This window comes from Mastomys coucha, unplaced genomic scaffold, assembly GCF_008632895.1.
Source record: "Mastomys coucha isolate ucsf_1 unplaced genomic scaffold, UCSF_Mcou_1 pScaffold6, whole genome shotgun sequence".
Taxonomy (NCBI): Eukaryota; Metazoa; Chordata; class Mammalia; order Rodentia; family Muridae; genus Mastomys; species Mastomys coucha.
In genome coordinates, this window is record NW_022196912.1 from 84,970,684 (window position 1) to 84,992,692 (window position 22,009).

Sequence of the window (22,009 nt, forward strand, 5' to 3'; positions counted from 1 at the left end):
ACACACACGCACATGCATGCGCACACACGCACACGCACACACGCATGCACACACGCACACGCACACACGCGCGCGCACGCACACACACACACACGCACACGCACACACACACGCACACTTGTCAGCCTGCACTCTGCAGACCGATCCAGAAAGTGGATGTGCTTTGCCTCTTTTCCAGCTCATATTTGTGTCTGGAATATTTACAGCTCCAATCTGAGCTGAGATTTGCAAGAAATATTCAGAGTTTGCTCTCAGCAAGGCATTCTTGATCATGTTCTATAAATGGGATGTTGGCAAATGAGCCAGAAAGAAAGACTAAAGAAAAATCTTACCACTTCTTCTTTAGTGGCAGATTACAGTGGTATGCAGAATGAAAAGAAGGGTACCAAGGGAGATGGGGAGCCAGTGTGTGAGCTGCCCCTGCGTGTAACAGGCCCAGGGAAGTGTGCTGGGAACTGCCCTGCCCTGTGAAAGCACCCGTAGCCCATACTTTGAATTGAGAACAAGGTGTTTGAGCTGGTTTATCACATCCCAAAACACTAAAGTGTAGGCAATTCTAAAACATCAAAACGCGGAGCTGGGGAGATGGCTCTGTGGCTAATTTGCAGAGGACACAAGTTCAAGTCCCAGGAACCGCCATAGTGGCTCACAACCATCTGTAAATCCAGTTCTAGAGGATCTGATGCCGTCTTCTGACCTCCCCAGGAAATAGGCATGAATGTACATGGTGCACATATATAAAAGCAGGCAAAACATTCAAACAAATAAAATAAATCCTAAAGCTGAAAAAGAATTAAAACAAGACTTCCATTCTTCTATCATGGAAGTAGTTCGTGGTTTGAGGTTGGGGACAGGGAAAGATTTAGATTTAAACTTTTTTTTTTAACTTGTGTACATGTATGTGCCTGAGATGTGTGTTTGTGTGGGTAATATGTGTGCACAAGAGTGTGCATGGATGCCTGTACTTGTGCCTGTGTTGAGACCAGAGAAGGATGCTGTTGTGCCTTGTCTTAGCATTCTCTGACTTATTCCCTTAAGATGGGAACTAGGCCGACCACCAGCAAGCCCAGGCAATCTTGTCTCCAATCCTCCAATTCCTCCCTACCCTTCTACCATCCCTACCATGGATCTTCCTGCCTCTATCTCCACCCCCAAGCCCAGTGGCACGTGTCAACCACACCCAGCTTTTTACATGGGTTCTAGGAGTTTAAACCCAGATCTTCAAGCTTATGCAGCAAGTGGTCTTACCTGCTGAGCCCTTGGTTAGCTTTTCAAAATCATTTTAAAAAATTAAAATTAAATAAAAAGTGCCACAGCAGGGAAAGATGCAATTCCAAGGAGAGCTTTGAGAATAGAAGACAATATAAAAATAACTGAAATCTAGGTAGATACATATAAACAAAGCACAGACATAAGCAACTTTCTGAACACTGAGAAAAACCTGGAAAAGTATGTCCAAGAGGCAGGAGAGGGAAAACTAGCAAGGGGCCATATCTGAGTGGAGCCAGTTGCACTATGAATGCCTAACTTCTGTCTTACGCTACAGAGCCTCCCCCGCTCCCCGCCTCCCCCCCATCGATGACTGTGCCTGTGACTGTGATTGTCCTGTGACTGTGACTGAGTGCCTTACCTCATCACAGTCACCAGCTGGGATATGTGATGGCCTCGATTCTTCCTCTAGTGGCTCAAGCACTGTCACCTCTGCGAACTCCTCCCCAGACTCTTGAAACTCAGGCAGTGATCTTCGTCCATAACGCTTCCCGCCTCTAACATATTTGGGCTGGGCTTCTGTCGAGCAGTCTGGACAAGGAGACAAGAGTGAAGGCCACATTATGTGAGAAGTAGCCCCAAGCCACGTGGGGCACAGCCTTTTGTATGATCCCCCAAATAAACCAGCCCTGTGGGCCACCTATTGGTGGCCTTAGGCGCTTATCAGTCCTTGGATCAGATTCAGAGCAGTGTCTACTTCCAATGGTCCCATGTATCTGCCTCTGTGTATCTGTAAGTTATAGAAACTATGACGGCAGAAAGGAAGTCGATTCAGAAGCTACGTAATCGGGTCAGGGGGGCTGGGGATGGAGTCTGAACTAGACATGGCGACCATGCCTGTGATCCTGAACTCAGGAAGTAGAAGTAGAAAGACTCAAAGGCTCGGTGTCATCCTTAGTTACACAGTGAGGTCAGGGCCAGCTGGGGAACTCCCTATCAAAAAGCGAGTACAGGAGTTGATTGAGGTTACCTGTTTAGTAAGCTGGTGGCTTTTAAGTGTGGGATGGCAAAAGAAGTAGACAGAAAAAAAAAGTCTAACCAAGAGACACCTTGCAGGAAGTTCTGGACCCTGTATGGTTCTGAAGAGTCTGAGGGAACACACCAGTCTAAGCATACTTCAGAACTCAGAGGGAAACACCCTCCCTTACCTCGGGGACCTCCTTGTTAACCGTTCCACTTTCTGATCTACCAGATAAGCAGAGGAACACAAATATGAAACTGACACCGAGAATTCTAGTCAATTAAGGACAGCTCCTTGCGCCTGCGAAAGCGGGCATCGGGATCGCATTTATAAAAATGATGAAATATAAAGCTGTGGGATAAAATCGTAAGTGGAAAAGCCACATTAAGAAACATGATATACAGCGCTTCCTCTGTTTTCAGGTGGGTGTGTAAACAAAAAGGGATGTGCCCAGGGTAGAGGTCCCCTCCCCCACACCTGACTCTGAAGAACTCTGGTGTCCTGGAGTGGATCTGCAATTACCAGTTTCACCCGCACTGCCGCCAATCCACCCACCAAGCCACCAAAGCGCCATGACTACAACCACCATCTCTACCACAGCCATAGCATCCCCTCCTCCACGCCACCTCCACCAGCTCATTCTCTCTCACTCTGAATGTTTTGGAGCAATAAAGATAAACACTCCACTCCAGTGCCATCCTTAAGCTTTGTAAGCACTTTGCATAGTATCAGGGCAATCAAATATTCTATTAAAAAAAGATAAGTGGGGCAAAGATTTGTTTTCTGTTGCCTTATTGTCTGTCTGTACAGACATACTGACTCTCTGGAGGGCACTCTCTGGGTCCTGTTTGAACAGGATGGTCTAAGCACATTTCAGAACTCAGACACAAGTGTTTTAATGGAGGTGTATGCACATATCATCAGGGCAAGTCTGAAGGAACAAAACCCCTTTATCCTCAATGGAAGAAGAGCAGGGTTAGTGGACTCTGACTTCAGCATCCCTGGAGGGCAGATGACCCTGCATATCTGTCCACCTTCTCCTTATGCCACCTCCTTGGATTTAGATTCTGTGATGCTCAAAGATGTAGCCATAGCATTCTGAAATGCTCAGGGAAGCTAGGAGTGAAGTATTTATGGTAGCTATGCAAATTCCAGCGATTAATATGCAGCTCTTTGTAAGACCCAGCCAAGTCATTTTATTAGATCAAGCAATTCTCTTACAGGAAGTTTCTAAGCACACAAAATGTATATTGAGAACGGCATGCATACTTGAAGGTACCTTTCTTCAGAAGCGAGTGTGTCAGCCTGTGGGTACCCAGGAGTGGTACAGACACTTGAACTACTTGCTGGCAGCTGACACCCACAGACGCTGGTCAGACAAGAAGCAATGCAGAAGCATCCTTAATTTATTAGATGTTCTTAGATTTTAGTGCCAGACAGCAGGATACATCGTTAGTAACTAGGAGGGCTTAGAAAGGATTCAAAGGAAAACATAAACCCAGGACTTTACAAGTATGAGAATAGGGTTTGTCTGGGGATATTTCTGGCATAGGAGTTCTTACTGTGTTCTGCACTGCTTCCAAAATTAAAAATGGATAAAAAGGAAAAGTAACAGTCTCTACAGACTCTCCTGGGGATGGGATTCTAGGCTCATCTGCAGCAGAAGTGGCCTCTGGCTATGCATTGTTAACCCAGTCACAGACTAGGGAGTGTTTGGTGGAATCTAAAGAGCTCTTCTATACAAAAAAGGTGGCCATTTGAGAACCACTGGGAATGTTGTGAATTTGGAGGTTACTTTTTTGTTTGTTTCAGGAACTTTAAAAACTCTTAAATTACATTTTAATACAATAACCAACTGTAAGCAAATTTTAAGTTAATATCTTCTATATTACATATATGTGTATATATCACACACTTATATAATCAACCTGTGTGTGTGTGTGTGTGTGTGTGTGTGTGTGTGTGTGTGTGTGTATGTGTGTTTCCGGTTCCTACAAAAATCTTTCTAGAATGAAGATGCTAGCATGTACAAAAGAAAGATGGATTATTCAGGCTCCCTTGTCAGAATTTCTAGAACCATCCATGTGAGAAATAAAAATTAGGACCGCCACAGCAGTTAGAAATGGCTACCTCTTAGAATCATGTGCTCACACCCGCCTGTTCTTCTGAGAACATCAGCATCAGTGAGAGAGAAGGAAAGAGCCTAAGAGTGGTTCGTGGTCTACAGCTGCTGCTGTGGAGAGCGATTGCTGAGTGTGAGCTTCCCCTCTCAGCAGGGCTTCCAAGAGCAGGGGCGGTCCAAACAGAAAGCCACTGTGGCAAGTTTAAGAAACTCCCACTCAAGGTGAAGAATGCAGTATCTAACCTTATCACATCTAGTGGAGGAAACTGCCACCCTGAGGGTAAAGTGGATTTACTTTAGGAGTGTACCCAGAAGCAACAGTTTCTTTGAGTTTCATTCTGGAACAATTTTACTGATGCTAGATAATATGTGGTTCTTTGGTTTATGGGGAAATGAAACTGTTTACACCATAGGGCTTCCTTCAGCACAGGCCAGAGCTCCAAGGAGATGTGTGAAACGAGGCATGAAGGACGGTCCTGTCTCCAGCAGCTCGTTCCTTCAAAGGATATTCACGAGTCATTTTCTCTTCTGGCCCATTTCTACTAGTTGATATTAAGCATAAAAATAAAACAGGGGGAGGGAGGAGTTGGGGAAACGGCTCAGTTGGCAAACTGCCTATTTGCACAGGCATGGAGCCTGAGTTTGGATGCTCAGCACCCGCACCAGAGCTAGAGCAGGGCCTATAATCCCAGCTCTAGGTAGAAGCCTCGACGACTTTGCTGGTCAGCCAGCCTCTTCTCAGAGCCAAGCCCCTCTAAAGGAACAGCTCAGGTTCAGTGAGTGACTGTCCCCGTCCTTCAAAAAAAACTTAGGTGAGGCCCTGTGGTGGTAGCACACACCTTTAATCCCAGCGCTTGGGAGGCAGAGGCAGGTGGATTTCTGAGTTCTAGGCCAGCCTGGTCTACAGAGTAAGTTCCAGGACAGCCAGGGCTAAACAGAGAAACCCTGTCTTGAAAAACAAACAAACAAAAAAAACCCCAACAAAAACAAAAACAAAAAAACTTAGGTGGGAGCATTAGAAGAAGACCTCAGTGATTATCTCAGGCCTCCATGCGCATGTGCACACACCCAAGAACAGACACACACCACTCACTAAATGAATCAATCATGATGAAAGAAATAATAAATAAATAAATAAAAATAAAAATAAATAAAAATAAGTGTCAGAAAAACAAAACAAAACAGGCAAGCCTGGTCTTGGGGGTGGGGGTGGGGCGGTCTCTTTCAGCCTGGAAAAGCTTAGGTTCGGAACATGGCTTCAAGGCAGTCCTACTAGGCCTAATTTAGGTATCTGTTTTACTCCATAAACCAAACACCTGGTGAGAAATAGAGGACTATAAAGAAACCTGGATTCAATTCTCTCTAGATGCTAGAGCGAGTGAGGGAACTCACCAGCTTTACAAAGCTGGAGAGAGATGTAAGTGGGGAATTCAAAAGGTAAAAAAGAAAGAAAGCCATTTATTTCTTTTCCTCATAGGAGGCCAAAGCACAGGTGCTTCTTAATTCTATAGCTCATCTGTCCCAAGAAGAGACACTTCAGAGCTGTGGCAGATGCATATATGGAGTGATCAAAAGACCCAGGAAAATTAAAATGGAAATACAGTGAGCGCCGCAGACAATGGTAGCCTGAGTGGATGCAGGCAGAGGAACAAGACAAGCACCTTGCCTCCTTTCTCAGCTCCTCGCAGCCTCGGGGTGCAGGAGGAATCGCCCTGTGCCTGCCTCACTTTCTTGCCCTTCTAAGACTGACCAAGACCTCCTGTGTGCTGCCCCCTTGTTCTTGCTATCTCAAATCCATTGCACGGCTGGCCAACAGCAGAGAGCACAGAGCTCCTGCAGGGAGCCTGGATGGTTTCCCAAGTCTAATCATGACTTCATTGTGCAAAACTCTCTCTGCACCAACACAAGCGCAGGACCTAAGAGACACCAAAGCACACAACAGAGGACCCAAGCAGACTTCAGAGCTGCCTTCAGTGTGAGACAAACTCCTTCAACACCTACTCACGGGACATGGTGGACCTTTTATCAAACTTCTCTGAAGAGCCTTAGATTTTTTCCAAGAATGAAGAAGAAAGCCCAGCCATTATGGTACCAACACTCATTTTCTGGACCAGTTCCCGCAGAATGTAGCTTCCCGTCTCCCTTTCTGAACCTTTAGTGAGCCAAGGACATCATCACCAGAGACACAGGGAACACTGGCACCTCAGTCCATCTGTGACTATGGCTCTCTTGTGGCGTTTCTACACAGGTGCATCTGCTCAGGGGGTCTTTATTAAGCCCTTTCTGAGTACAGTAACAGGATCAGAGTCTTCAGACCCCACGTTCAAAGACTCCAGAAGGGGAGAGGGCCTTGAGGCCCTTCAAGGGTTCCTGAACTCAACTCGAAAATAAGAAATGATTAAAAACAAGAACAAACAAACAAAAAACAATGTGCAAATCTCAAGACAAACAACCATACAAGGCTTTCTTGGGGAGGCTGTCATGAAGCACGAGACGACACGTGATCCTGTTGTACAGTCCCTTACTGCATGGTCTGAACTGCATCATACCACCCAACCCTGCCCCATCCCAGGGTTAGAAGGCCTTGGGAAGTCCAGAACCACAACTGAGTCTAAATATGAGCAAAGCCAACAGTTAGAATCTAAGAGCAACCAAGCTAGAATGATAGACAGGCAGACAGACAGACAGCTGTGGGGGTGGCAATGCCCTGGGCTGACTGGGCCAGTTCTAGAGTCTACCTAAGATTTAGAGCAGTCAAGAATCAGTGGACAGGAAAAAGATCTGTACCAATAACAATGGCAGTGCTTCCCAGCCTTTGCCTGGGAGGACTGATTGGAGGACTGATTTATTGGCTGACCCATGAGGATGCTCTGCATTTGCCATCACTTTGTGAGTCACATCCCCTTGACTGAACCTTCCCTACTATTCCAGGCTCAGCTCAAAGCACTGCCTTCAAGGAACTTCTTGGGCACAAACTTTCACCGTGACTTCTCTCTGATGTGTAACGGATACTATCTGCAGCTTCTAATTTGATAATAGCCACAGTCACATTTTTTTCTAAGACTACCTTTGCATGTTAGAATTTCTTATCCATTTTCAACTGTAATACTTCCCAGGGCATCAGGACTTCATGGCAAAAACACAGGCCAAATGGACCTGGAGCAAGATATTCCATCAGGGTCTTGAGGGTTAGGAGTCCTTAACCTCATGAAGGCTTCCATCCCTCCTTAATGAAGCCATGGAGCAAGTTCATGGTCCTGCCTAGCACTCCCATCACAGGAGGTCCTCTAGCCCATGACCCAGGCTGCTATGGAGCTGGTGGCAGCCCACAGCTATCAGAGTAAGAAGATGTGGCCAGCAGTAGGCACCTAGAGGAGCAGAGCCAGGAAGTGTCCCAAATCACAGTGTATTTCCTCAGTCTTGTTTCTTCTAACATGTCAGACTAGTGGCAAATGTACAGGAACCAGAGCTGCCCTGATCTTGATCCTACCATAACTCTCTCTCCCCTGTTAGTTGCTTTGACCTCCATGGATAGGCTGCTATGTGAGAGAAGAACAAACTCTCTAAGACTCTCATGTCCTCTGTGTTCCCTGTGTGGGAGCCTTCTTACACACTCACTGCAACTGAAATAAAATATACTAGTCCCAAGCGTACTACTTCATCATCGAGATTCTCAGCACTCTATTTACTAATTTTAAGTAGCACAAGAATTTGTAGAACTCTGCATTGATTTTGACAAGATTGCCTTTTATTTTTAGTAAAATTTTCCTTACAATAAGCAACCCTCTATGACATTTTAATAACTGCTTAGCCTCTAATTACACACATAAGCCACAATTTGCCTACTGACACACTGCCAACTTTTTTACTCCACCACACACACACACACCATCCAAAGTGAGCATCCTTCTATACACATGATCATTTACGCTACATAAAATCTGAGAGATGCATGCACTGACCGGCTAAGAGCATCTTTATAGCTCACAGCAAAAGTTCTAATATTTTACCTGACCACCAGCAGGCAGGAGTGTTTCTAATTTCACGACTTGCAAATACCTTTGTTATTTAAATAAAATTTAAATAAAAATTTAAAGTCAGGATCTTAGTTATTGGCCAGGTTGACCTTGAACTTGTATTCCTGACCACCCTCCACCTCCATGCATACACACATGTTAAGATTACAGGTGTGCACCACCATATGCAGATATAATAACACTCTAATATCCACTTGTTTGTTTGATTTTGGTGATGGTGATTTGGAGAAAACTTCTGGTCCTTGCAATCCTCATGCTACTTAAATATCAGAAGAAAAGCACTTATGTTTTTATCTTAGCCAAAGCAAAGATATAGGCAAGCCTCTTGAGCTATAGGTGTTAAAAATTTACCAAGTACAGACAGCAGCCAAACTCCAGAGCTTGGCTCAATACCTCTGCATGGAGTTGCAAACGTGTCCTTCTTTGATGGTTGGTCAGAATCTAGCCCAGTGCCCAAGGAACTCACTCTGCTGCATGCTTGATAACTGAATGAAGGAGCATGGTTTTTTTTTACATTTATGACTCTTTTGAACATATAAGGAAAACAACTATAATTAAAGGGGATGGAATGGCCCTCGAAATTAAAGTTCTGGAACAGAAACCCCCATCTGCTAGAACAATGCCTCTTCCTGTTTTCCTAGCTGACTTGGCTTTTCCAAACAGCTCTCCCGGTCCTGGCAACAAAGGAAAGGCATTTTCAGTGGGCTTCTTCTATGATGCTAACATTTACTCCACAACAGAAACCCAGGGCAAGGTGCATCAAAGGAAACCATCGTCTCTAGAGACTGGAGCCAGGAGCATGTTGAGGCCGTGCACTGCAGCACCCCGCACCACAAAACCACAGTAATCCACTGCCATTACAAATTGAATAAATAGTTAGTAAGTCGTTGCCCCTCTCTGCTCCCAGAAACAACTTTAAAATGAAATAGCCCATGCAGCTATGAGGGCGTGGACCACTGTCGCAGTTAATTAGGTTGAATGCTACAAAGGACATCCTACCATCCCCAGCCCATTGTCCTGTCCTTATCTAAATTTCACTGTGTCTCTATTGTTACTGTTTTTTACAGGAAAAGCTCTTATAGTCTTAGAATTTCAAAAGTCAGTGTTATAAAGTTGCTAAAAGTAGCACAAGAGAAGTTATAAAGGGCAGAGCCCAAGACTAGGATGTAAAAATAAGACTTAATTCTGTATCCTCCAGATCCCCTTTGTATTTGTATTATAGAGCTTTGCTTTGTATTATTGATGTACAACTGCCTTTTATTGGGAGACTAAGAGAGCGTGGAATAGAGGGAGCATCTGCCCTTCAGAGAGCTTTACAGTTAGGCTCATTAACATAGGTGTGTTAGCTACACTCTTATAGAAAGAGAACCCTAGTGTTTGTGGCTTTCCCATAGATTTAAATAATGCCACTGGGGCATGAGGAGACGACACAAGCAAACTTTGAAGCAGAAAGGGTTCCAACCACTTTTAGATGTCAGCTGGTCAAAGACTATAGAGGAGAGATGTATGAGGTCACACCACTAAAGAGGTGGAGCTAGTGGGTTTTTTTGGCTCTAGGCTTTTCCCATCATATCAGGAAGATTTTTCGTGACTGTTGCCTGGCCAGGTGCTATAATGGTTGTTGGGTTGTCAACTTGAGTGGATTAGGAAGTGTCTCTAACTGATGAAACACACTTGTGTGTCTATGGGAGCACTTCTGGAGAAGACGGACGTGTTAGAGAGTGATGGGGAGTGGACCTCACCCTGGAGGTGAGCTGTGCGGTCCTCCAAGAGTGGCCAGGATTAAAACATCCAATAAAAGAGCTGGGACTGCATGTGACCCCGGCTTGGCCTTCTTTGTAAATGAATGGGTCTATGGCTGTTCCTGCTCTCCCCCATAGTCATCAGACTCCAGAATGTTTGGCCTATCAAGGGATACCCAGTACCAGTGACTCCAGGAATGGGTACTTGTGAGTTTTCAATACTAACTGGGGACTGCTGGGATCTCTGGTTCTTGCCTTTCTAAGATATAGACAACCACTGCCAGGTTGTCATGTAAGCCAATCTAGAGAACTCAATTTATACGCAGTATATCTATTTGCACATGTATATGCACATTCCTTTGGTCCTATTCCTTTAGAGCACCTGCCTAATACAGATACAGGATGCTTTGTCTTACAGAAACCTTACTGTTACCACTTCATGATGCCTCTGGATTCCTCACACTATATCCTTTAGCCCTGCCTTTTTTAGTTACTTTTCTGGTTTTATCTTTTCTCTCAAAGCCCACTAGGATTTCAAAAGGCATGACAAACACACCACAATATAGGTCCATGTGGTGAGAAAGCAATTAAGTTCTGAGCATCCCAATGGTGTGAGGACCCAGACAGCTCTGTCACTGGCTGTCAGGCATGACCTGATGCAGTTCACTCCCTAGAACACCTTGGCAGACTCTGAAACAGGCTGCCCAAACTGAGCACCAGCCCATCCATCTGAAGGCTAAAGAAGACTTTAAACTAGGGGCTGGAGCGATCGCTCAGCAGTTAAGAGTACTAACTGCTCCTTCCGAGGCCTGGATTTGGTTGCCAGCACCCACATGGTAGTTCGAAATAGCCTGTAACTCTAATTCCAGGGGATCAATCAGATGCCTTCTTCTGGCGTCTTTGGATACTGGCACATACACAGAAGCTAAAACTAAATAAATCTTAAAAAAAAAAAAAAAGAAAGAAAGAAAAAATTAAAACACTTAAAACTAGGTTCTACACATGTGCTAGAGACACAGTATTAACGTCTTCCCCTGCCCTGGCCTTGCTTAAATGCCTCCATTTGGCTTTTTATAAAACGACAGAGCAGTCTCCAGCCCTACGTGCTGCAGAGTCTATCATTTAAGGATAGCTATTCTCATGAAGCTCTGGAGAGGTAGAGCCGAACTTGCTACACTGTGCTTGAGGCCCTTCTGTCTCTGCACACATATGCCAGTCAGTCTGAGCGGGTACAAGAATCTGATTTAGAGTGAGGGGGTGCATGTTTGGGTGGGAAAAATGGCACGATAGCCAGGAGTAACTGGAGGGACCAGGGAGACAGAGGCCAATGACAGACAAAGCAGGGAGTGTGGGAGTCGTGGGCCATGATGCCTGGTTCCATTCTGGATTTGTATCCTGTTAAGACCAGGTAACCCGAACGCAGCATCACTAAAAACACTGACTGAAATGCTGTCCTGTCCACGGGGACCTTACTGCTGCATGATACTGATTTGGGGACAGTTCTAGAACACGGTGGAATGATAAATGCCTTCTGGGTGTAGTCCTGGAAGACTGGTCCAAATGGCAGCCTCTGCCTGTGTGGTAATATGGCCCACGTGCATTAATGAAACCACCATCTGCGGCTAGTTTTGTCAGCCTGGCGTCCTGGCAGACCTGAGCTCATCTCTTCCAATTGTTGGTCTCCAACACTGTACAACCCCAGGGGCAGCCTTAACATGTGTGGTTACCACAAATCTGTATTTCTACAGTGACAGTTTTCTGTCAGACAATAGGATAGGTTTTCAGGAAAGGATGGTGAAAGTGACACATGGATTAATGTCAAGGCTGCCCCTTCCCAAGGCACTTGAAAACACAGGAAGACAACAGAAGTATGTTTAAATTGCCTGTGCTCATATCAGCTAAAATCTACCGCTCTCTCCAATGTCCCCCAATCTTGTGTGAGTGTTCTCAAGATGACAAACTTTTAAAAAGCAAAAATACCAATAAAATGTGAGATCCCAAAAGTTACACAAGTCCTTGTTTCTACAGTAGTAACCTATGGTCATTAGTCTAGAAAAGTCTGAAGCAGAGAAGCACCTCTCCCAGGTTCAGTCAGGAGCTACCAGAAAGCTGTGTCAAGTCCTGGGCCCACAGACAGCCTGACTAATGGTAGATACCATTAGCAAAAAGGGGGAGACTTAAGCCAGAACCTAAAACATTATTAAAGGTAAGGCCCAGACACATGATCCACATTTGGAACACTTTACAAAGTCAAGTGGAGATCTAGACCACCAGTGAAAAGAAGAAATGAGTTCCCATCTGTGTTCCGTGTAAATGGGTTACACTGAAGAACTCCACGAAACGCCAACAGCTTCTGCTCACACTGCATTATAGTTTCCTGTTTCTTTTCTTTTCTTTTTTTTTTTAAATCAGGTTCAGTGAGGTGTATGGGTAGGAAAAGCTCATGTGATCATGGAAATCCCATCACATTACAAGAGACAGAAGTTACAGCACCCTCAAAATTCCCTGATAACCCCTTTGTACTCAGCCCTTATCCCTAGCCCATGTCAATCAAATGACTTCATAATTTTCTATACTTAAATACAGGTTTCTACAACAGAATTTTCCTCAAACATTTATCATATTTCTCTGATTTTAAGATATACAAACACCAGGTCCAGATTTGACCACACTTAAATTAGGATATATGTTATCATCAAAAACATTTTAGATTATATTTGACAGCACTTTTCTCTTTTGAGATGAGTAACTGTATCGCTTATAATATATGGCACTTTCTTCCTTTCTTTCTTTCTTTCTTTCTTTCTTTCTTTTTTTTTTTTGAGACAGGGTTTCTCTGTGTAGCCCTGGCTGTCCTGGAACTCACTCTGTAGACCAGGCTGGCCTTGAACTCAGAAATCCGTCTGCCTCTGCCTCCCAAATGCTGGGATTAAAGGCATGCACGACCACTGCCTGGCTGGAACTTTCTTTTAAAAAAAAAAAAAAAAATCAGTGAGATACAGCTTACTCCTTCTTTCATGACAGTTACTTCATATTTACTAATGCTAAGTGTTCCAGGACCATAGACACTTGAGAGTGGGGTAGGAGTCATGCAGAAGTCACCAGACTGTCATGCAGTCATGTCTACAATTAGAGAGTTTTTCTACTCATTGAGACCACACAGAATCCTTTCTTGTTGGCTACATTTCTTCTTTCAGGAAAATCTCCCCCAGACCAAATGCTACATAGACACAGGAAGCAAGGTTGAAGGAGCTATCAACCATTCATTCCTATGAATCACTCCTATGCCTTACATAGGAATAATCCAATTATTTCTTCCATAATGTGCTGCTATGGTAAAGGAGCCTCATGTGAGACTCATTGCTGTTTAACAGCTACAAGGCTCTTGTGATGGTATCTGAAGTCTCTAGAAAGAAGGGTTCAATCTATGGAGAACAGACATCCCAAATCCTCCACACACACATGTCAAGCTCCTCACATTTTTCTCTAGGAAACTTTTTAAATGTTTTGGGGAAGAACTAGGGATTGAACTTGGGCTTTGTGCATGCCAGGCAAACACTCCACCACTGAGCTACATGCCCAGCGCTTCCCTTGATACAGTTTTAAGGTGGAATATAAAGTAGAAGAAATGGTAATGCTCTTACCTGACTCCTCAAAGTGCTCCTCACTGGAGAGAGTTCTAGACAAGATAAGTATTAATGCTTCTTTAAATTGGTCAAAATGTACCTAGAAAGCAATTGAAAATCCATTTAAAATCATGTTCCACAGCCCTAAGAAGGCAAACCCATCCGCAGGGCGTGCGCACTGTTCACTCCCATCCTGACAGCCTTGAGGAATCATCACCCACGTTTGTTCTCATCCTTCATCTCTCTAAAACACTGAAGGATAAACAGGCTGCTCCTTGCTGACACCCAGCGCCATGAACACACTGGTGTTTATACAAATACACGTATCTATTAAGCTTTCAAGGAGAAAAGCTAGCTGGCAAATCCCCTGTAAACCCAGGAAGATACACTGTGAACTCTCAACCCCTTTTACCTGTTAAGCAAAATCAAAAGAATAAGACATTAGGTTAGACTTTAGGAAAAACCTCCTAAGTAAACGACCTGTCATGGACGCTTTCATCTATCAGGACACTCTAGAAGGGGAGTCAGCTCTTTCAAGGAAAACTTTAATACGGTTTTTGCCTGGGGCAAGTATATAATATTTATCTCCCAGGGCTCTGTGAGAATAGAAAAAAATCAACGGCAAACACACAGAACGCAAGAAGCCTGAGAAACACATCCATTGGTTCATAAAACATAATTGCCTTGGCTAGCTTAGAAGATCCAGTCTGACTTTCAGAAACACTCATCAGAAGCCCTTACACGGGTAAAAGTAGTTGTTCTCTACCTTTCTGTGACCTCCACCTGGGACAGCAGGGGGAAGTAGCACTTCTAGTCAACATAATTCTAGTTTGATTGGGTGGCACTTATTTTCCTGGACAGGGCTTTCAATTATAAATGATACATTTTAAAAAATCACATCCAAATTAAGATTGGAAAATTGGCAAAGCATATCAGTCATTTTATTATTGGAAAAATGTCCTACCTGCACAAATCAAACAGAGCAGAGGTGTCCTTCTGGAGACCTCTGTCATAAGACACACTCCTGGCTGAAGAACGAGCCAGGCTTAGTGGCTACAGCCTGTGATTCCAACTACCAAAGATCTAAGGCACCAGGGCCACAAATTTGAAGCTTGCCAGAGTGAGAGTAAGTTCTAGGACAGCCTGAGCAACTTAGTAAGATCCTGTCTCAAAATCAAAAAGATAAAAAATTTAAAATGGGCTTGTGATGCAGCTGAGTGATAGCACACTGGCCTGCCATGTTCAAGGCCTTAGGATCAATTTCCTAATACAAAACAAACAAAAAAACCACAACACACACACACACACACACATACACACACTCACAACCAAGCCAGGCAAGGCTTTAATTCCAGCACTTCAGAGGCAGAGCAGGTGGATCTCTGAGAATAGGCCAGCCTGGTCTACAGAGCAAGCTCTAGCACAGCGAACGGGAGCCATGCAGAGAAACCCTGTCTTGGGGGTTTCCAAAAGTAACCAAACACCTCAAGGCAAACAAAACTGTATTTAGTTATACTTTTGCACATTCTTCCAAAGCAGGTGTGACTCTACTACACTAACTTTGATTCATTAAAATTCTCCCCCCCAATAATATTCCTTTTAGAGATTTTAAAGTTTTCAATTTACTTATATGTATGTATATGTGAATGTGTGTGCCTGCTTGTTTGTATGTGCATGCAGGTACCCATCCTGGCCAGAAGAGGGCACTGTGTGCCCTGGAACTGGAGTTACAGGTGGCTGTATACTACACGGTATGGGTGCCGGGAACCAGGCCCAGATCTTCTTCCCGAGCAGTGACTGCTCTTAATCATTGAGCCATCACTTCAGCCCCCAGATTCCTTTTAGATCATGTGGGGTTTACTTAATTTTCTAATTGCTGTTAAAGAGTATAACTTGATACATCTACGTATGTGTATATGTATGTGTATGTATGTGTATATGTGTGTATGTGTGTGTATGTGTATGTGTGTGTGTATGTGTGTGTGTGTATGTGTATGTGTGTGTGTATGTTGAGAAAAGTTAGAGTTTACATTCTTGGCAAATTTCCTGTAAGATATGGACTTTTGAAATCAACAAGCTTGAAGGAACCTTGAACAGAAGTCTATCCAGGAAGGTAGAGTAGCTGCTAAAGCAACAGAATGGTCCATGAAATAGCTAAACAATTTCAGGAACGTAAGCTGTGCTAATTAGAAGTTTGTGCCTGAAAAACCACCTTAAAACCTTGGGAAGAAGAAACCACACAGTCCTGACTTCCAAAACAGGCTCAGGTAGGCATGGTGCTGGAGTTCACATGGCTGAGGCCACTTACCCCAACAGCCAGCTCACAGCACACACATCTGGGAGCTCGGCCCAGCTGACAGGTGTCTCTTAAGGTCACAAATCATTCCTCCTCTTTAGGGGAGGTAGCAGAGTGGCTGGGAAGATGCACCCAGGCTCCGATGGCTACTCCACTACTCAGTTCAACTGTGGCCTGGCTGGCTCACCTAACTACCCCGAGCTTTTGCCTGCTTATCTGCAACAATTGGGGTTGTCTAGCAAATATCCTGTATGATTCATTTGACAGGTATGGATTGAGCAGTATGTGCCAGACACTAAGCCCTGGTAACACAGTAGAGATGGGGGTGACACAAGCCATGGTCTTGGTGGAACTCACACTCACAGGGAAAGTCATAAGGTGTATGGCAGGCACCGTGCTAAGAGCACTGCATACCTTATGATTTCAAAACGCCCTTCCCTAAGCAGTGCAAGGGAGGTAAAGTGAAAGTTATGTAAAATGTCTAGAATGCTCTAGGACTTACTAGGCCCCCACAAGTGCTAGTTAATGCTAACAGGTATAATCCTGGGTTGACTGTTCCCAACACAGAGAAATGGGGCTGTATCTTGAAGCAAGGCAGTGACCAAGGGAGCGACATAGTCAAGCTCCAAGAGGGTAGAGTAGCAGTTGGGAGAGCCTGGGGCCAGTCTACTGTGGAGTAGCTCAGAATCGGAGAAAATGAGCTGGTGTGTTGTACATGGAGACCCCTACCTCTGAGCTTCCCCCACTTGAGTTATTCCCAGAGGGCCCTGAGTGAAGCCCCTCCCCCCTTTCCTGCAGTGATAAGTTAAACAGGGAGCCTCATTTGAAAGGAAGGTATTTGTCCTGAGAAATTCAAGCTCTTTAGACTTGACTCTGCAGGTCTCTGTAGGGTTTCTAAAGGTCTATGTTTTGACAATCATAGATGAGAGTCTTTCTGAGAACTGGGCGTGGTGGTGCCTGCCTATAATCACAACACTTGGGAGGTGGAGGAGGTAGAGACGGAGGATTGAGAGTTTAAGCTCAGCCTCAAACAACCCAGCAAGATGTAGGCCGGCCAGAGTTATAAGAGACTTTGCCTTTAAGAGAAAGAAAGAAAGAAAAAAAAAGCCTTCAGTGTTGAGTTAGGTCCTGACTAATTCAGTTCAGTAAATAGAAGTTATGAAGCTTACCCTGGGTCTAGAAACCTCCCCTAACACAAGGTACAGGCGTCTATAACCTGGAATTCCTTCCAATCAACATTAAAGGCTTTCTATGGGGCTGAAACCTCCTTGACTGAGATGTAACAAGTAGAAGCATTTGGGATGGTAGGGCCCTAATCTCAAAGCCTTGATTATCTGATTATCTAGCATATGGCAGACAATGAGGAAACCAATGGGGGAGACCTTGGGCCTACATACAGCTTAAGGCAATCTGCCAGGATGCAGGATAGATGGGACCAATGCAGGAGTTCCCAACTGTTGCTATTCTAAGATTTATTTACTTTCTATGTATGTTTCACACACGTGTGCTTGGTGCCTTTGGAAGTCAGGAAAGTGGGCTGGGTCCCATGGAACTGGAGTTAGATGGTTTGTGAGCCACTATGTGTGCTAGGAATTGATCCAGATTCTCTGCAAGAGCACAAGTGTTCCAGTATCACCACCATGCACGCACACACACACACACACACACACACACACACACACACACACACACACTTTTTTATAGTTGTTAAGATAGCATCTCTCTACCTGGCCTCCAGCTTACAAAGATCCGCCAGCCTTGCCCTCTAGAATGCTGGGATTAAAGGTTCCCCACCACATCTGGCTTCACTACTTTAACACAAAGGTCATCCTGCTGCGATCCATACACCACAGCCCAGACACAGCAAGTAAAAGACAGAAACCCCTACAGTAAGGACAAGAAGTAACTTCACACACAAATAATAATTCTTTTATTAAAAATTTTTAAATAATTCTTTGCAGCCTATTTTTAAAAGATGAAATATATGAACTCAAAAGATAATAGGCTGGGGTTGTTTAGTTTGGAGCACAGATGTAGATGCTGCTAAATGAAGCCTGACATATCCCTTTTCTACTATATTGAAAAAGCTAATAGGGCAAAAATGATTAAGTAAGTCTAATTATGTGTAATCTACTCTTTGATCAAATAAAACGTAAACTGATTTTTTTAAATGCCTAATGGTTCATCTCTTCTTCCCCTCGTGCGCCAGTACATGGGGTAAAGGATTTAGTCATTGGAAATGGTATTCATGTATGTCTCGGATAATCCAAGGTAAGTGAAATACTCTTGAAGGTTTTCTCATAGACTGCTTGTCTTTGAATTTTACAATACCCATCTGAGATGCCACCCTTAAGTTTAGAAAAGTTCTTTGCTTCTGGTCATGTCTTAGAAGTGGCAGGGTTACCTGGAAAACCAGGCCCTCTGATGTGGCTCTAACAGAACCAGCCATTCTGCCAGACGCAGGCCCACTTCACTCATGACCTGACCTCTCAAGAGAGCCCCACAGAGCTGCCAGGTGCCCACTGCTCAGCAGATGTAAGGCCACAGCAGGCTGAGAACTCAAACTCAAGACACCTGACCTCTGCTCTCAAGGAGTTTACCAGATCCACTCTAGGGAGCAGGGGAATGGAATGTGAGAAGGAGGAGAGTATATTAGCAACAAGAAGATAGAATCTGGTGTGTACCTGGAAAGAGACAAAGCAAGCTGGCAGGGGCCACTGATCAGTCAGTATGTCCTACTTGGCCAGTGAGAAGGAAAATAGGGCCTGGCTTGTGATCTTACCTTCTCAAAGAAGGCAGAGTTTAAAGGTTTCCATACAGAGTAGGAAAACAGTCTCATTTTAGCACATAAAGCATCTATGATTGTTAAGTCAGAGGTTCTTCGGAGTCTAATGTGAGGTATCTAAGTCCGTCCCTTCCTTCCAACAAACCTCAGACAGCACTCGGCAGCTGAGCTAAACAATTAGCACAGCTTCAAGCTCTGTTTCTATCTTTATTTCCTTCTTGCAAGGGCATGCAGACCCTGGGTCCCAGGATTTAAACAGCAGTAAATGCCACATCTTTGATTCAAGGAGACCATTCTCTAAGGGAGGTAGGTGACTTCAGGTTTTTTTTTTTTTTTTCCATCAGTGCTCATGAATACTGATGTGGTAAAAATCCCCTCAGGGTTCAACCCAGAACCAAAATGCTGGTAAATGGCCCCCGTTATTAAGAATCACATTAAGAGTGAACTCACCACGTTCAGTAACTAAGAAGATTTAGCACCCCCTTTTCCCTCCAAGGGAGCTTTACTATTGCAGTATGTCAAAATCTAGATGTATACAAATATACAAGGTAATTCAGTCTTATAAAATGATGAGGTTGTGGATGCCCTGGCTGGTACTTCCCCGTCTGAAGAAGAATTGCTGCCATTCATTTAATAAGCATCTCTCTACCTATGCCTCAAAGGGCAGTTTGCAGCAATGTAGAAATTACATGCCTGACTGAAGAACACATGACATTTAAACTAGATTAATAGGAAGGCTAGTCGGGTCTCAGTCTGTCTCTGTCTCTCTGTGTCTCTGTCTCTCTGTGTCTCTGTCTCTCTGTGTCTCTGTCTCTGTCTCTCTGTGTCTCTGTCTCTCTCTCTCTGTCTCTCTGTCTCTCTCTCTCTGTTATGTGTCACTACCTCTTGACAGATTTTACCTCATCACTATTCCCTGCCACACTCTGTATGGATGCTGTTTTAAGGGAAACAATTTGCCCTTCTGGAAGAAAAGAAGAGTGTAAAGCACTGCACAAGAACTGCATGCTAGCTCAGCACAACCTTGGTGATGAGAGTAGAATAAAGAATCTAACACTGCACAGACACCTTGTGCAGCCACGGAGATCAAATACATATTGTTTCCACATGTGCACAGGTAATATTCAAACAGACCCAAACTTAGCACATTCAAACCAGTTCTTAACAAGGCAAAGCTCTATGTAGCCGGCATTAAATTTAGTTGTTTTGTATCTGCTAACACGAAAGGAAATCAATGACAGAAACTTCAGGATATTGTTAGTTGAGCTGGGTATAGAAATACAGACCCATCAGAAAATGATCTCTGTGAGCAAGGAGAAACCTCATAGGCTAGCAAACAGGTGTTTTGCCACAAAAGACCAGGCTATGAAATGTTTTAATCTAAATATAAAAGACATACAATCCACGTATTTTATTTACAAGCGATAAGCCTAGGTTTTGGAGCTGTTCTAACTCATACCCCGGCCATATGTCCCTTGTTACTTGCTGTTTCTCCTGGCCATGTGCTCATGGTCCATCTCCTCTCATGGCTCCTTCCTCCCTGTCCTTTCTTCTCCTTCTTCTCTGTACCTGCAACCCCCAGCCAGGTAACTGAAAACCTGCTTACATCTATCTACTGCCCAACTGCAGGCCTTACCCTTTCACTGACCAATTAACTTGCGGAGCAAGGTTACATAGCATCATTTGGTATACACGAGGGTCTCTTCCTTGAGGGGGCAACCAGATCTTGGGGGCCAGTACTGAGCATCTGAATACAAGCAGCATCAGACCAATCTCCTACCCTGGGGAAGTCGTTATTTATCAAAGACTCATTCTTGAGGAGGGGGAATACTTAGCCAGGCCCTTCTCTCTGGCTCTCTTGAAGGTCTTTGGTGTCCATGCTCTCAGTCAGCTCCCATTAAGCCTTGTAAGAAAACTACTGTATTTCCCATTCTGCAGATGAAGAAAGCAAGGCTGGGAGTATTTAAGATGACACAGTTGAAAAGTGGCAGGAGTCAGTATTTGAAATGAGATCTGACAGCAGGAACTATTTTCTGACAGTACATTGTCCCTATGTACTTGTGGCAGTGGCAGCAGTGGGGGCAGTGGTGTTTAGAGGGAATGAGAAGGAATGAGATCCACTTTTGCTTTGTCAGTGTAGAAGACATTGTGGACACACGCACTAAATACAAGGACTAGGGACTCTAGCACATCACGCTGGTACTGCCTCAAATGAGTCATCTGACCTTGAACTAGGTACTAGGATTCTTTGTCGCACAGATGAGCCCTGATGACTAACACCTGTGATGGACACTGAAGGACATGAAATACCCTTGGCAGACAAGAAGCCACCCATAAAAAGTATCAGAAAATATTGGCAAATTTTACTGAGCCTTCCTGAGTACATCATCTCTGGCTGAGAAATCAGGCATTGTTTAAATAATTCGGTCAGATGAGAATGGCCGTCCATAACTTGTCCTACTTGCTTTTCCAGAGTCCAGGGTCACCCCTTTATCTCTGCTTCCTGTCACACTAAATGCTCTGAGACTTATGAGTTTGACATTAAATCCTCAATATAGAATAGAAGCACCCTGATCAGGTGGAACACAGGTATGGTGGAGTTTAAAGCAACCCTGAAGGAGAATGTTGTAGAGGAGAAGGGCAATCTACCCAGAGTCACAAGAGCAGCACAAATAACAGTTCTAACCACTACAGGTTACATAGAAGGAGACTGATCAGGCTTCCCACCCGGGGGTGGGGGTTGGGGGGTGGGAAGAGGAGTGTCAGCTCCGTGAAATCCACAGGAGCGTGATTGCAGATGGCTATAAATAGGCAGGAGCTGATGATCAAGTGTAATTGCATACACTCAGAATGAGTCCAAATAACCACCACCAGAAAGTCTTTCTCGATGTCAGATTTACTCTTCAAAAAGCTAAGTGTGTGTAAGAGAAAGAAACCATAAGAAGCTTTTGATGACTTGGAACCGAAGGCAATCTACCATCCCAACTTAACAACGGCATTCCTGAGAGAGCAGAGCCCCAAGCACTTTGAAATGAATAGTAAGGGGAGGTAAATTACAGGTTTATATGGTCTTCAAATTTTAATATTAAAACTTTTCTTTCTTTTTTGGGGGGAGGGGTTGTCGTTTCCAGAGCAGGTTTCTCTGTGTAGCCCTGACTGTCCTGAAACTTGCTC

The 22,009-nt window shown here is 44.2% G+C and overlaps 1 protein-coding gene across 10 annotated transcripts in view; it reads right to left on the reverse strand.

The window, feature by feature from the left end:
- Nucleotides 1-22,009, reverse strand: part of Nin (ninein) — a 102,551-nt gene that overhangs the window by 66,371 nt on the left and 14,171 nt on the right. For all 10 annotated transcript variants that reach the window (XM_031357257.1, XM_031357259.1, XM_031357258.1 and 7 more), the window contains 2 exons: nt 13,776-13,857; nt 1,631-1,800 (listed from right to left, as the gene is read on the reverse strand). In XM_031357257.1, coding sequence (XP_031213117.1) covers nt 1,631-1,800; nt 13,776-13,857 — 252 coding nt within the window. The remainder of the gene's footprint in view (nt 1-1,630; nt 1,801-13,775; nt 13,858-22,009) is intronic.